The sequence below is a fragment of the Centruroides sculpturatus genome, unplaced genomic scaffold (assembly GCF_000671375.1).
Source record: "Centruroides sculpturatus isolate CEXI.00-Female unplaced genomic scaffold, Cexi_2.0 scaffold642, whole genome shotgun sequence".
NCBI lineage: Eukaryota > Metazoa > Arthropoda > Arachnida > Scorpiones > Buthidae > Centruroides > Centruroides sculpturatus.
The window spans coordinates 328,818-345,639 of record NW_019384818.1 but is presented as its reverse complement, the minus strand read 5'-3'; the positions used below and the strand labels follow the sequence as shown (position 1 = coordinate 345,639).

The following is a 16,822-nucleotide window of genomic DNA, read 5'->3' as shown; positions in this document are numbered from 1 at the left end:
GAAAAAAGGATACCACCAACCAGAACAAACAAACAAGGCTCCCAGTCATCTTCAATCCACATGTTAGAGAAATATATGGAGAAATAGCCAAGAAACAACAAATACAAATAATTTATAGAAGAGGCCCCACCATAGCAGATATCCTAAAAAACGGGAAAGACCCCCCAATCTCAACAGAATGTATGGTGTATATTCTATCCCTCTAGTGGATAACAGATGGCAAAAAGAACTCATTTATATTGGTTCTACTAAGCGCTCATTAAAGACCAGATTAAGGGAACACCAAGCTGATCTACAACATGGAAGGCTCACTACAGCCCTAAGTATTTATGCAACAGACCAGGACATTGAGGCAGAACTTGACAAAGCTAAAATCATCACAACTACACCCCACCTTGAGCACATAAAATGGTTAAAAGCTATGGCTATTTATAAAATGAGTCATACAAATACATGCATTAACCAAAAAGAAGAGCTCAACCTGTCATTAGCCTGGCAACTCCTCCTAGACAAGTATCCGTAATAATTGACATCTGCGCACAATGGTGCATGTCTGTCGGAGCAGAATTCAGCAAACTTTTTGACTTGAAATTTCCTGTTCTATTTTTTCTCAAGTATTCCATTTCCACCTGAAGAAGAACTTCATAAAGTTTGAAAACATTTGTGGGACGATCTTTTATAGGATTCACATCAGTAACAGGTTCGATTTTTGATTGTAAGTGTAAAAAAGTTTTGATTAGTATGGGAAAATTTGTATATAGATTTAAGTTTATCAGTTGTATGTGCTCATTGTATGCAGGGAAATTTGACTCTGAATCATTATTTGTTTGATTGTAAAAAATTGGATCATTTTCATTCATCAACATGTATTAGTAGTGTTATTATTAGTGTATTTGTAAAGAACCAGCTGATAAAATTTATGGATTATTTTCTAACAATGATTCTGTTGAGACTGGTGTAAGTACAGTTTATTAATTAAAGTTATAAAGTATGTTACCCTTCTTTCTAAAAATGAATGTATGTATGGAGTATTTAAATAAATAAAATAAAGAATTAAAATAAAATAATTATGAATGCAAATAAAAGCATAACTTTTAAAAAATATCTTTATAAGTTTAAACAAGTAAAATGGCAAAGTCATTTTTGGGATAAGATTATGTCTTGGAGAGCATGAGCAATGCATGTGCAAATCTCGAACTTGTGCCTGTTCATAGAAACAGTGTCAGCATTTTGTATTTTCTTTTGACTTGGTTCTCGGTCTCCTGACTACCTACAAGTCTGGTTTTTTTATGTGCGCATGATTTGGGCAACAAATACTCTGTGCCAAATTGCAACTCCTGACATGTACTCCTTCATATCTCTAAGGTGTGCAGCCATTGATAGCAGTGCGATTTTACAGACAAGACATAGTCTCATCAAATACTCAAAATTAATTTCATTATTCCATAAAAGTCATGGAACATTGCCAATTAGTTTTATGTTCAAATCCAGATAAGACTTCGCTGTTCCGTTAAAAGCTGTATTCATAACAGTAAAAAATGAAGAATGTGTTGGTAGTTAGAACTGGAACTGTCTCAACACACTTATGTGAAACTGTTTCTACTATTTTTGAGTTTGAAGCATTTCCAACCGAAACTATTCGCCTGTAATTCATTCAAAATTAGAATCATTGGAAGTAGAAGGTACTACTGCATATTTGTCCTTTATTGGATACATATTTGAATTTTGAAAAAAATTGATGAGATTTGATTTCATTATTCTAGTTTTATTAAATTATGGATCATTTATTTACTGAACTAGCTGTTAGTGATAAAACAACTATTATATATAATGGAAGACTAGAAGATTTGCACATGACTTGTTTTGCCCATATTTTACAAAATTGTACTTATTATTCAATTATATCCAAAATCCTGCAATTATTTTTCTTGTCAGATATGATATCAATCATAGACAAATTCTGCATAGCAGTGTTAGTTGGATTTACTGTTATTACAACAAAAAACGCATTTGATTATTCGATTCTATAAATTACAGTAAAATATCTATGGAACTCAAAGTATTCTTATGGAGATTGTATCCTCATATTAATACTGACATTTCTGAATTTTCCAAGAGTACAGCAACAACCAAATAGAGTTGACTTTGGTATATATGGAATCTCGTTTGTGGTCTCCTTAGCATTTGGTATCAAACCCAATACATTTTGATATGATTATACAAAAATGTGTTCTCATTTCTTGAAAATGCTTAATTCATCTAAATTAGAACATTTTCCACAGATACTATTTAAAGGTGTTGATGGAAAAAATAAATCCTTGGCACTTGATCTGAATAATAATTTGAAATATATTTAAAGAATTATTTTTAAATTTATCTTTCCATTTATTTCTCCACTATGCACAATCCATATGCAACATTTTTCATCTTACAGCCTTCCACAGATAAATAAATACATTGTAGATGAGTGAACTAATATAACTGTTTATAATGCACACAAAATTAAAAAAACCAATATTTCCAAAAACGTACTTTTAATAATCAAAACATCTTAGTAATTCCAGCAATGAAGTATTTAATAAAATAAAAATGTTTTCGACTATATTTAATAGTCTTCTTCAGTTAAGTCTCTTTAAAACGAAAACGAACGTAAATTAGAACGCAAGCAATACAATGGTTTATTTTTAAACCGTTGTATTGCTTCCATTCTATTTTACGTTCGTTTTTATTTTATTAAATACTTCGAAAACATTTTTATTTTATTAAATACTTCGTTGCTGGAATTACTAAGGTGTTATAAGGTGTTTTGATTATTTTAAGTATTTATATTCCAGTAAGTTATTTTATTTTATAACATACTTGTAAACATTACAGGTACAAAAACTGCCATCATGCATGTGATCAATCATTTTCAAATTATTACCATTTTATCTTACACAAAACACAATAAAGTATGAAACCTTCATTCAATGACGATGTTTTACATTTATAATTATTTCACTACGGAATATGGTGCTATCAGAGATGTCAAGTAATCATTCTGACATCAAAAGCTGTAATAGTGGTGTCAAGAATTTTCATTATGTATCAGTGCCAATGTCATTTTTAATAAACACTATTTTGGTTTGCAAACACACTTAGCAATGTGGTCATTACAAATCACAATTCCTTTCACTATTGCTTTAAAGTGTATGTAATGTGATGATAATTTCTTCAAACTGTTTATAATGAAATAAACTTTGAAATAATTTTATAAATATTTTTATATTTTACAGATATTGATTATCTCTTTTGAAGAAACAGATAAAATATAAAAAATGTTTTAAAGATTTACATAATACATAAATACATATTTTATATCTTGTATTTTATATCTTGTAGTTTATAACGTTATGATAAGTTTGACTGTCAATACTAAATTATCTGAAATTGATGATAACCTCCTACACTTCTCCACCAATAAAATATTTAGTGTCCAAAATGCAAATGTTTTTGGCCTTGTTTAGGGACTGGCTTCAAGCTTACACAAAATATCTTGATTTGAAAGCCAAAGATGCTCAATTCTGGAATTTTTTAAAAACTAGTTCTTTTACATCTTGCATTTTAAACAACACATGTCTGCAGAAATATTCTATGACATCAAAATCATGTAAGGTTTTTTAACAGTGAAACAGTAAAATTCCACAAATTTTAACACTTGGGAGTTGAGTTGTCCAATCCTCAAATTAAAGTGTCCTCATGCTACTCTTCAATGGGTTATCATTAGCAACTTCCAAGTTGTCAATACCATTTCAATGTCTTTGCCATTTATATACTTTCCATCACATGATTTTTTATATATTTTCCAAGGACTCCAGGGATCTAAGCTTGCTTTTTGGTATTAAAGCTATTCTTAATTAATTTTGCATTATTCCAGTTTATTGACACCCCAGGCTCAGCTCATTCACATACTGTGCAAGCATAGTTGCTGCTTTATTGCTTGAGATATTGTACTTATGTTTGGTAATCCTCCGAGATAAGACCCTGTTAGTAGAATCTAGTAAGTTAGGCTATTGTCAAATCTTCTGTCATATAAGGATATGGAATACATCTCTGGAACTCTGTTCTATTCATCTTTAGCATTGGACAATAGTCTAAAGATGGTTGGGCTACATTTGAATCTTATTGAGTGATTTGTGTATTTTGCTATCTGTTTATACATAGTATTTAAGATGGGATAAAACTCTACCACGATTAATTTTTTCTCTTGTTTTTGTTTGTGTCTCTGTTTCTGGCTTGTGTATTGCCTGTTAGGAAGCCGCCCACTAAAGTAGGAACAAGTTTTCTTGCTATAGTCATGCATTTGGGCTGTGATTGATATGTTCCAATTCTTTGCTAGTGTCCTTTACATTTGAACAATGTGTAAAAGACTCTTTTTACTAATAATCTAAATGCTGCTATTTTATAGGATGGCAGGTTACATGAGGTGGCCAGAATAAAAATTGGGCAGTAATGTGGGTTTGTGAAATACAATTGTTTTAATCCTAGTATTTATTAGCCTAATTGTTACATCTAGGAAGTGGCCTTCGTTTTTGCTAATTTGGTCTAATTTTAGTGTTAACCGATGTGGGTTGTTGTTAAACTTTTGTAGGATGATGTTGACATTTGGCTTAGCTCTCCATTTGAAAGAAAGATAAAAAAAGTAAATCCAGTTGAATTAATCATTCAGTCATCTATTTCATAATCCTATATTAAATCCATAGGAGTAATATGGATTTAATATTACAAAGCAAAAATGTTTGCAAATATGCTTATATATACCTTAAAATTTTGCTAATTTCCATAGCTTTCATTCTTTAATTTATTTAATATAAAATAAAAATGATTTGTCAGTTTATTCAATAGTTCTTTTTACAGTTTATTTAATTCTTGTTATTTTTAAACAACAGATTGATGAGCCAGTATTAATTGAACAAATTGATTACACTGAACAAATTGCACAAATGATTTTTATTTTGTAATAAATTAATTAATATCTTATACATATGTTAAATAATAATTTTATGAAATATCTTCAAAATGTAATTTTAATCCACTACTGCAGACCATAACTGACAGACATCAGACAAAAATATTGCTGGAAATATTGAGATTAATAGATTTGCTTGTTTGTTTTTAAGCTCTAGAATATATTTTTTGATGTAGTATCATTCTATGGAGTTGACAGAATGAAAAACTGTTTTAAAAATAAAACTTTTTGAATCTGTTTCAAGCAACCTGATTTTGATAAATAGGTCCTATTTGTTATATTCCATTCCAGAATCTGAAAGTGGTCATTGTATATGGTTGAAAATGTTTGTTCTGTTAATAAACATTCTGTTTTTATGAATTTAAGCTGTTTTTGTATTAATTTAAGTATATATATATATATATATATATATATCTATTTTTGGAGTTTTTTTTCATTTATTAAAAGAGCAATTGAAATAGACATCTGCATAATTCAGCATTCTTACTCTCAGGAGTATGAAATGCTACATTTAAGAAAAGCTTCTAGAAAGTTTTTATAAGTTATTGTAGAAATGTTATATTTATATATTTTTCTAATGGTTATTTCTAGACAATTTTATGACAATTGTAAAGACATCAGTTGACAGTCTGGGAGACCTTGATTTGAGTTTTGATTTGACCCAGATGTCAAGCCCATGTCTCATCTTGTTGCTTCCATTGTGGGTCTGTCTGAATCTATAATGGGCATAAAAAAAATTCTCTTAATGTCTTCAGGTTGGAAAGATTTTAAAGAAAAAGGTTATTTATGAATAATAATTAAATGCTTGAAATACAATTAATTATTATTATTATTATTTTTAATAAACAATAATATTTAAAAAACGTTGTATGGTAGACCCCCCTATAACACTGTTGATAATTCTGTGTTATATAAATTCCATGTTGTACGAGTCACTTAGATTTTACAAATACGTGTGCTGTTCACAGCCCAGCACACATATTTGTAAAATCTAAGTGACTGGTACAACATGGAATTTATATAACATGGAATTATCAACAGTGTTATAGGGGGGTCTACTGTAATTGTTTTTTAACATTCATATTATAATTTTATAAAACTTTTCCCATTTTTTAAACATATTAAATTAATTAATGTTAGTTCAGAAACTTCAGTATTCAACTGCAGTCTCTTATACTTTGTAATGAAAATGGTTTCTATTTTTATTATATTCTATCATATAATCTTGTGGGTAAAGATAATATAAATATTTATTATTCATAGAATTGTCAAATTATAGTCATTGGTAACAGTTAAGAAAAGAATCAATGTAAAGTTAAGATCAAATAAAAAAACAGTGAAATATAATTATTTAATTTAAGAAGAATGAATATGCATATAAAAAGCTTTATTAAATCTTATTTCAGCTGGTGATTGTTTTGAACTTGGTCGGCAATCATATAATAGTGGGGACCATTATCATACAGTTCTCTGGATGCAAGAATCATTGGATCGAGTTGATGAGGAAGTTAATAAAACTGCAGACAAACCAGAAATTTTAGAATATTTGGCATTTTCTACTTATATGGTATTTATAATTATTGTCATTGGAATTAAGATTTTAATGAAATTAAGAAAATTAGTAGTTTATATATTTAATAATTTGAAGTGATTATTGCATTTAATAAAACTTTCTTTATATCAAAGAAGGTTTTCTAATATTAAACAAATTAGATTTTTATATTTTACAGTGAATTTTCACAGTTTGAAATGCATTTGAACTGATACTTCTTAATAACAATTTATTTTTAATAACAATATATTTTTATAATGGTTTAGTCACTAATTCTTGTCTTTATCTGAAATTATTGGATTAAATTATTGGAGTTAAGTGTTTTTATACACCAGACACAGTTATATTTGTCACTATTTTATATTCAATTCATTATAGCAATCATCTGGCGTATTATTAAAAACATTGGGCTTTGAGATGTTTGTAGATGTCAGAATTTATTCCTATGAATACATGAGTGAAACACAAAAGCACATATATTGATGTCCCAGTAATGAGACACTGAAAATAATAATCTTATTGTAGACTGTTATAGACAACTTTCATGTGATGTATTGAAGTCCTGGATGTATGTGTTGCATGTGTGCATTTTGTCTGAGGCCATATTTGTGACATTTACATTCTGTTATAATGTCACCTGATACATGATAGAGTAACCAAACATAAAATGTGGGAAAGCATAAGCTTTGAGTGGTTCACCTAATGAAGAGATATGGTGTAAATAAATTTTAAAACAGAATAAAACAAATTTGGCAATTACAAAGAAAAAATTACCACACAGCACTTAGAAGTGATGCTGTTCAATAGCCAATAAAACTATCATAAAACATACACTTTTAGTCAGTGCAATGATACAACAGCCAAGTCTTATAGTTTGTTTTAATTTTTCTTAAATTTTTATTGCTGGAAAGGTTTGTTCTGAAGAACCCTTTACCAAAATCTTTGGATCAACCCAGCTATTTGCTACAAAATTGAACTTTCAGTGATTTGTATGCTTTTATGTGATTGAGTTAAAAGTTGAGTTATTAAGACAAGGTATCATCTTATTCTATCTTTGGTCATGAACTACGATCCTCTAAGAATGAATTCAAGTCATCTTTGTATGGATCAACTCCATTATACATTACAATTTTATTTTTGTACCACTCAACATCCTAACTCAGGCATGGCCAACATACGGCTCGTGTAATGGATTTATGTGGCCCACGATTAATCTTTCAATATTAGCTACTCAAAATCAGAATAGATCAGTGAAAAATTCTAATGCCTAAAAGAAAAAAAAAAAGGTCAACAACTCGCTGTCCGTTTAGAGTTAACCCTCCATTACAAATCTTGTAAGTACAGCGTAGAGTGTTGATAAAGCATGATAATGTGAAAAATGTATCTGTAATCTCTATGTACAATTTAGTCTCTATGGGTGAAACTACAATGAGATCTCTCACCAGCTCAAAATTTTCCTACGGCAGCCTCTGGTTCAGCCCATGAAAAAAGTTTTCTTTCCAATTTGGCCCAGGGGCAAAAACTATTGGCCACCCCTGTCCTAACTAGTGAGAGTAGTTAAATAACCTTGTAAAAAATCAAGTAACGAGTTACTGAACTTTTCCAGCAACATTTAAACCACGTGTGGTACCATCTATTATGATATTTTATTTAAAAAACTTTTCATATTTTTAATTATAAAATGGTGAAAAGCTTTATTTTGAGGGTTGGGATGATTTTATAAAAAATTGTAAATGCTAATAATGAGTAAAATTGTCATTAAGTCCAACCCTACTTGAGATATGACCCATGACCCCCTCAACTTTTAACTACCAAAATTTAATAGCATGATCCCCTAATATAGGCCCACAAACCTTCCTGCAAAATTTCAGAAATTTTTGATAAAAGTTGGGATTATTAAGCTTTAAATTGGGTGAAGAAAATCATGCCCCAACACATCCATACATACAGAAAAAAACCTGTAAATGTTTTTGCATTTCTTGATGTTTTAAGTTTTTTGAATCCAAAAATGTAAAAATGTTCCCATATTTTTTTTCTGTTATATATAATAGAGTCTGGAAAGTAAAATACATGTTTTGCCATCTATACATGATAAACAATTAGATGCAAGCCAAACTATACACCTCCATGAACAACACATGGCACAAGTATGGCACAAGAGACAGAACAATGATGGTTTGGTCATGTGAGATGACATTCATGCAAGTCTCTATACAACTATCTTGTATAAACTTCAAAATATATCAAAATATCTATAGATATTTGCTAAATAACTGAAATGACTCTTACTCTGTTGTCCCGAAACAGTAAAAAATAGTAACATTAATAAAAAAGTCATATCAAAAATGTTATATCAGAATTTTACAACTTCAAATACAAGAAACAAAAACTGAAATAGATACAAGCATTTTAAATTATATCTGTAAGAAAATTTTGAAACATAATACAATATCATCATTTTATTGCATTACAATAAAGTTGAAAAACATAACAAAAATAAATATTCATACCATTAAATGAAGCATTAAAAACTAAACAAATAGAAATGCCAGGAATTAAAGTTAATGTTCTGAGAATTTCAATATATTTGAACATGTTTTAAATTTTTATATTTTATNTCTACTACTATAATTTAAATTTGAGATTTTCTGAATTTCTTTGCATTGTAATTTTATTACAATATTATATAATAGTAATCTAGACAAAATGTCATGATCAGATGATGATATTTTATACTACTGCATATTAGAAATAATTGACATTTCTAATAAATTATAAAAACTGATTGTTACTATTAGTAGTGTTGTATACTTTTTGTTTGAGGAGGGAAAGACATAATATGAAGATTGTGAATTTCTATTGTTTATTAATTATTTTTAATGGAAATAAGTCATTTTAGTGCAATCTGCAATGTAATTTTTTCCTGCTATGTTAATGATTAAGCAATAATGTAAATGATTTTGTTTCCATTTTTAGTTGTAAGAAGTATCAAAATTTTAATAAAGATTAAATTAAGAATTTATCTTAATTTAATCTGTAATAATGAATATTAAATAATTGTAATTAAAAATTGTGAACTCAGAGCAATTAATATGTTAAACAGTCAGTTTTGAATAATAATAGATGTTCTTTGATGTTATTTTGGCTTAGAGAAGTTATTGGAATTTAGGATATTACCTGCCAGTAAGGTATCTAATTCCATTATAAATGAGGAAAATCCATAATATCAGATTTAGTCAACTACTTGAATATTTTTTTTCAGTTTCTATATAGCATCTACAGTATATTATTATTCAGCATTAATATTTTTTTCCTATCCAAATAAGATTATACAGTAACTTGTTTAAGCATTAAGAGTTTAATTTTTATACAGAATAAATTAAACTTTTTAGTATGAAAATGAACTTTTTTTCCTAAAGTAATAGTCCATTTTCACACTAAATGCTAATTAATTATAACAGGATTTTTTATATATAAACATTCTTTAATAGTAACATCATTGTTTAATAAGAATCAGTTATAGTTTATTTGATGATTTCTAAAAGAACATTCAAAAACGTTCGTTTTTGAATGTTCTTTTAGAAATCATCAAAGGAGTTTGAAAACATTCATTTTTATTTGAATTTGTTATCTACACACCATAATTGGTTCAGTGCATGTGATTAACTATATCGCAGTGTGGTGAGTGGTTGATTTCAAAAAGATTGTTCTAATAACAGATACTATACTTTGATTTTAGCTGTAAAGTGATTAGATTGTTCTAATAAAAATATGTTATTATCTTAAATTATTATCATTAATTATAAAACTTTATATTCTCACTTACAACACCAAATATACTATACATAAGAAATTGTACTATCTATTGAATTTTATGTATTCTTTTTTCACCCAAGGAAGACATTCTGAAAATGTCGAAAGTACTTGTTTAATTTATCAAACAAATAAATTTAACGATGAAAGACAGTCCAATTTCTTATCATTAATTTTTTTTATAGAAATTTCTGAATTATTTTAATTATTAAAAATACTTTTGGATAGAGAGAGCAAAAATAAAGATTAAGAATCCAGAATGAAATATATTTATACAGTATTGAGAACAAAATATCAAAAGTTACTTTCGAAGTCATACTGAAATCCATTCACAATCACTGGAACACAATTAGCACTAGCAGAGTCAACCTTTCTTTATGGTTCTTCTCCACCTATACGTATGCAAATTGTTTAAAAATGATGTCAGATGTTTTTAAAAATTTCTTTATATAACAAAATGTGTTGAAAATTATGTATTTGATTGATAAAATCTTGAATATATAAAATATACTCACTCAAAATTGAAATTTATCAAACAAACAATCAAATACTGACAAATTTTTCTAGACTATTTTTACTTCCTCAGCTGTTATATTTGGTTGTTCAGAAAGTAATTTTGTTTTTTACCACCGGAGAGATTAGTTGTATTTTTACACACCAACTTTATTCTAAATCGTATTGTCATTATATATTTTGACAACTGACATTTCAAGGCTTATCTGTAAAAAATTTTGTTTGATTCTTTGCAATTGTTGTTTTTGGTGTCCCATCAAATATGGAAAATCAAAAGCAGCATTTTTGGCATATTTTGCTTTTTGTTTTTTACTAAAAAGGTAAGAATGCCATTCGAGCAAGAAAAAATTGTGTGACATGTATGGAGAAGATGTGTTAACAGAATGACAATGCCAAAACTGGTTCACAAAATTTCGTTCTTGCGATTTCAATAATGAAGATGCACCACATTCTAGATGGCCAGTTGAAGCTGATGAAGACAAAATAAAGATATTGATTGAAGCAAACTGCCAAATAACAAGACAAGAAATAAAAAGATTTTAAAAATAAAATATTATAACAGACGTTCCTTATGCAATTTTAAATGTTTTTTGCCGGGAAAGTTATGCAACTTGTTGCTGGATTTCTTATGTTAGAATTTTAATTAATTAATGATGTAACTTAATTCAAAAATATACAATATCTTTGAAAGCGCAATACTGAAGACAAAATACAAAAAAATATTTTTGAAGTCTTAGTGAATAATTCAAAATCACTCATTACAGTCATTTTCTTCTAATAAGAAAAATATTTCAGCTTGAAAGAATAGTCCTGAATATTTTAGATACGTCTACTACTATAATTTAAATTTGAGATTTTCTGAATTTCTTTGCATTGTAATTTTATTACAATATTATATAATAGTAATCTAGACAAAATGTCATGATCAGATGATGATATTTTATACTACTGCATATTAGAAATAATTGACATTTCTAATAAATTATAAAAACTGATTGTTACTATTAGTAGTGTTGTATACTTTTTGTTTGAGGAGGGAAAGACATAATATGAAGATTGTGAATTTCTATTGTTTATTAATTATTTTTAATGGAAATAAGTCATTTTAGTGCAATCTGCAATGTAATTTTTTCCTACTATGTTAATGATTAAGCAATAATGTAAATGATTTTGTTTCCATTTTTAGTTGTAAGAAGTATCAAAATTTTAATAAAGATTAAATTAAGAATTTATCTTAATTTAATCTGTAATAATGAATATTAAATAATTGTAATTAAAAATTGTGAACTCAGAGTAATTAATATGTTAAACAGTCAGTTTTGAATAATAATAGATGTTCTTTGATGTTATTTTGGCTTAGAGAAGTTATTGGAATTTAGGATATTACCTGCCAGTAAGGTATCTAATTCCATTATAAATGAGGAAAATCCATAATANCCAACTTTATTCTAAATCGTATTGTCATTATATATTTTGACAACTGACATTTCAAGGCTTATCTGTAAAAAATTTTGTTTGATTCTTTGCAATTGTTGTTTTTGGTGTCCCATCAAATATGGAAAATCAAAAGCAGCATTTTTGGCATATTTTGCTTTTTGTTTTTTACTAAAAAGGTAAGAATGCCATTCGAGCAAGAAAAAATTGTGTGACATGTATGGAGAAGATGTGTTAACAGAATGACAATGCCAAAACTGGTTCACAAAATTTTATTCTTGCGATTTCAATAATGAAGATGCACCACATTCTAGACGGCCAGTTGAAGCTGATGAAGACAAAATAAAGATATTGATTGAAGCAAACTGCCAAATAACAAGACAAGAAATAAAAAGATTTTAAAAATAAAATATTATAACAGACGTTCCTTATGCAATTTTAAATGTTTTTTGCCGGGAAAGTTATGCAACTTGTTGCTGGATTTCTTATGTTAGAATTTTAATTAATTAATGATGTAACTTAATTCAAAAATATACAATATCTTTGAAAGCGCAATACTGAAGACAAAATACAAAAAAATATTTTTGAAGTCTTAGTGAATAATTCAAAATCACTCATTACAGTCATTTTCTTCTAATAAGAAAAATATTTCAGCTTGAAAGAATAGTCCTGAATATTTTAGATACGTCTACTACTATAATTTAAATTTGAGATTTTCTGAATTTCTTTGCATTGTAATTTTATTACAATATTATATAATAGTAATCTAGACAAAATGTCATGATCAGATGATGATATTTTATACTACTGCATATTAGAAATAATTGACATTTCTAATAAATTATAAAAACTGATTGTTACTATTAGTAGTGTTGTATACTTTTTGTTTGAGGAGGGAAAGACATAATATGAAGATTGTGAATTTCTATTGTTTATTAATTATTTTTAATGGAAATAAGTCATTTTAGTGCAATCTGCAATGTAATTTTTTCCTGCTATGTTAATGATTAAGCAATAATGTAAATGATTTTGTTTCCATTTTTAGTTGTAAGAAGTATCAAAATTTTAATAAAGATTAAATTAAGAATTTATCTTAATTTAATCTGTAATAATGAATATTAAATAATTGTAATTAAAAATTGTGAACTCAGAGTAATTAATATGTTAAACAGTCAGTTTTGAATAATAATGGATGTTCTTTGATGTTAGTTTGGCTTAGAGAAGTTATTGGAATTTAGGATATTATCTGCCAGTAAGGTATCTAATTCCATTATAAATGAGGAAAATCCATATCAGATTTAGTCAACTACTTGAATATTTTTTTTCAGTTTCTATATAGCATCTAAAGTATATTATTATTCAGCATTAATATTTTTTTCCTATCCAAATAAGATTATACAGTAACTTGTTTAAGCATTAAGAGTTTAATTTTTATACAGAATAAATTAAACTTTTTAGTATGAAAATGAACTTTTTTTCCTAAAGTAATAGTCCATTTTCACACTAAATGCTAATGTCCTATGTATTTTATTTATTTATAAACAATTATATGTACTGTAATAAAATATATAAATAATCTAATCTAGTCATATATTAAGTAGTTTAATTTAAATTAAAATAATTTATATAATTTCGTTTATAGAGAGAAGAAAAAAATGCTTTTAAAAGTTTAGGAACGGGCAACAGAATAGCAACTTGGCTTAATTATGTAAGTGTTTTCAGTTTTCCTTACTTTATCAAACTAATAACATTTTTCCTTCATTTAATTAATAATAATTATTTAAAAGATTTATTTTTCTATCAAATACCTTTATTACTTATTTATTGTTTAATTATTGTTTAAAAACTGTATTAGTTTACTAGAACTTAAAATTAATAGATACTAAAGTTATTAGTAGGCATTTGTCTGATAAATCACAAGTACTTAGAGTACGCTTCATTTATTGGACAAAAAATTATCCTATAAATTACCTAATGAACATTATCATAACATTTTATTTGCACTTATGTATTATAACAACATTTTAATTCATTCTGTACTTTGTAAGTTTATTATTAACATATGTTTTTAAAGCATTTGATTTAACCAATAACGAACATTCCTTCTCCCCAATTAGTCTGTTAAATTGAGACTCTACTGTATTTTATTTGCATTGTTTATATTAATTTTGTTTTGTATTCAGATGAGTGATGTTGAAGCTGGTGGCGGTACAGTATTTCCACAAATAGGAGTTGCAATGTGGCCTAAAAAGGTATGTTTATTCCATTTATATAATAGATCATATTTATGATTTCTTCTTTCATAATCAGATATTAAACTGAAATCATAGGAGTATAAATTTTAAAACAGAAATGCTGAAGTATTAGCTAAGTAATTAATTAAATCTTACTAAATATAAATCAGTATGAAAATATGATTGATCATTAAAAGTCTGCGTAATATCCATCAAAACTTTTCCATTCGTCTATGTCTACTGTGAATTAATTATTTTAATCTCTTTTTAATTAACTTTTAGATATTTCTTAATTTTGTTATCTTTCATTTTGTTTTAAATTAAATTGAAACATTAATTAGCATTTTTAATGTATTATTAATAACTTTTTTTATTTCTCAGGGTTCTGCTGCATTTTGGTATAATTTGCATAAGAATGGAGAAGGCGATATGCTTACAAGGCATGCCGCATGTCCTGTATTAGCTGGTTCTAAATGGGGTAAAATAATTAGAATTTCTTGATAAAAATTTTGAAACTTATTAAATTTAAGTTCATAAATTATCATAATAGGATATTTTTTTCCTTTTTCTTTTATTATGTTATCAGATGATAATAAATGAAGTAATTGAAAGCTATGGTTTCTTTGACCTTTCTCTGGAGTATTATAATGACCACACCCCAGACTGATATCAAAAATCTGATAAAAAATTTTTTGCTTATTAAAATATTCTTGCAACTTTCAAATAATAATTATCCGAAAGTAATTCAAAAGATAATCAATAATAATTTAAATATGAAAGAATAGTCAAATTTTAGTTTATAATTAATTTTGAATAAATTTAAAAGATGATAATCTTAAATAATCTATTTTCAGTTTCGAATAAATGGATGCACGAAAGAGGTCAAGAGTTTCGTCGACAGTGTGGACTTCGTTTCACCGATTAAATATTAGTTCATTTTTCATAATATATCCCGCTTAAAGAATGTTAGTTTATATGGCTAAGCAATATTCGGATTTATCCAGATAAGCGATAATTAATTTTGTTGCTTTTTTGTTTTTTCGTAAACAATACTTTGCGTTATCATCAAGAAAATGTCATTCCAGATTATTGCATCGTGCGTTAAAAGCATGTTTCCTCGTTTCCTTCTCAATGCTATTAAGATGATCTGAGTATATGGAGAACTTACACAAATGCACATTTTATTTGAATATATGATCAAAATATTGTATACATGATTATGCATATCAATTATACCTATTTTTTTTATTTTGAATTAATATTTTTTATTCTATTTGTTGGAAAACAATATTAAGTTTTAAATAAGTCTGTTTAAAATTAAGTAAAATGACTAAACACTATAATAAAGCAATATCCAATTCCATGACAAGTGCCTTCCAATACAGTCTGTATAGAAAAATGTTTTTTATAGACTTTGCATCTCGGTAGTATCCATGGAAATTGGCAGCTATCTCGAATCCAAAGTAAAGAAAAAAATGTCACCTCCGACTAAAAATTCCAAAAACTATGGTGATATATTAAAATTGTGGTTTATAGTCAATTATATCTGTATTTTGACAATATGAGAATTATTCATTTAAATGTTTATAAAATTTATACATGCTGTTTTCCATATTACTTAAATTTTGTTCCTATGAATTAATTGTCAAAGTCATATCATTATTTTTACTTCTACCACAGATTATTCAATTTTGATAATTTAATTGTTAATCTGGAAATATATTTATAAAAAAAATAATAGGAAAAAGAAGTTTAAGAAGAGTACAAGATTCAAATGGATTGAATTGTTTTGTTAAAATAATATTATTTAGCTGGAAAAAAAAGATTTAATAGCAATCTATTCCAATCCGTTTTTTTTTATACGCTTACAAAAAGAAGTATTTCATATGTGTCTGACTGTTCCATAAATTATTTTAAAGAAAAGAATGTAAGATAAATTTCTCTACATTAATTATGTGTACATGTTGTTACGTTCTTTTTGTTATCTGGCTTATGTTGAAATTTTTGTGCCATTTATGTATGACTGTCTTTGATGTGTTATTCAACAAATGCCAGTATGTATTTTAAAATATAAACGTCTACATTTGTTTTCCAGGAGATTTTTCATAGAAAGAAATAAAACATTTTTTCCCTGAATAAAATTAATTTGAATTGAATTCTGTTACAATGAATTACTTAAATTTTTTATATTTTTCTTTCATTTTTTTAAAATTATTTCTTGGAAATTAAGGCTTGGAATCAATATTTATTGATAGGTTAGTTATTGAA

The 16,822-nt window shown here is 26.9% G+C and overlaps 1 protein-coding gene across 1 annotated transcript in view; it reads left to right on the top strand.

Annotated features, from left to right (window-relative positions):
* Positions 1 to 16,695, top strand: part of LOC111629884 (prolyl 4-hydroxylase subunit alpha-1-like) — a 32,329-nt gene extending 15,634 nt beyond the window's left edge. The window contains exons 5-10 of the mRNA XM_023373810.1: positions 6,415 to 6,575; positions 8,612 to 8,735; positions 13,967 to 14,028; positions 14,504 to 14,572; positions 14,936 to 15,032; positions 15,409 to 16,695. Of these exons, the coding sequence (XP_023229578.1) occupies positions 6,415 to 6,575; positions 8,612 to 8,735; positions 13,967 to 14,028; positions 14,504 to 14,572; positions 14,936 to 15,032; positions 15,409 to 15,479 (584 nt within the window). The 3' untranslated portion in view covers positions 15,480 to 16,695. The remainder of the gene's footprint in view (positions 1 to 6,414; positions 6,576 to 8,611; positions 8,736 to 13,966; positions 14,029 to 14,503; positions 14,573 to 14,935; positions 15,033 to 15,408) is intronic.
* Positions 16,696 to 16,822: the final 127 nt, after the last annotated feature.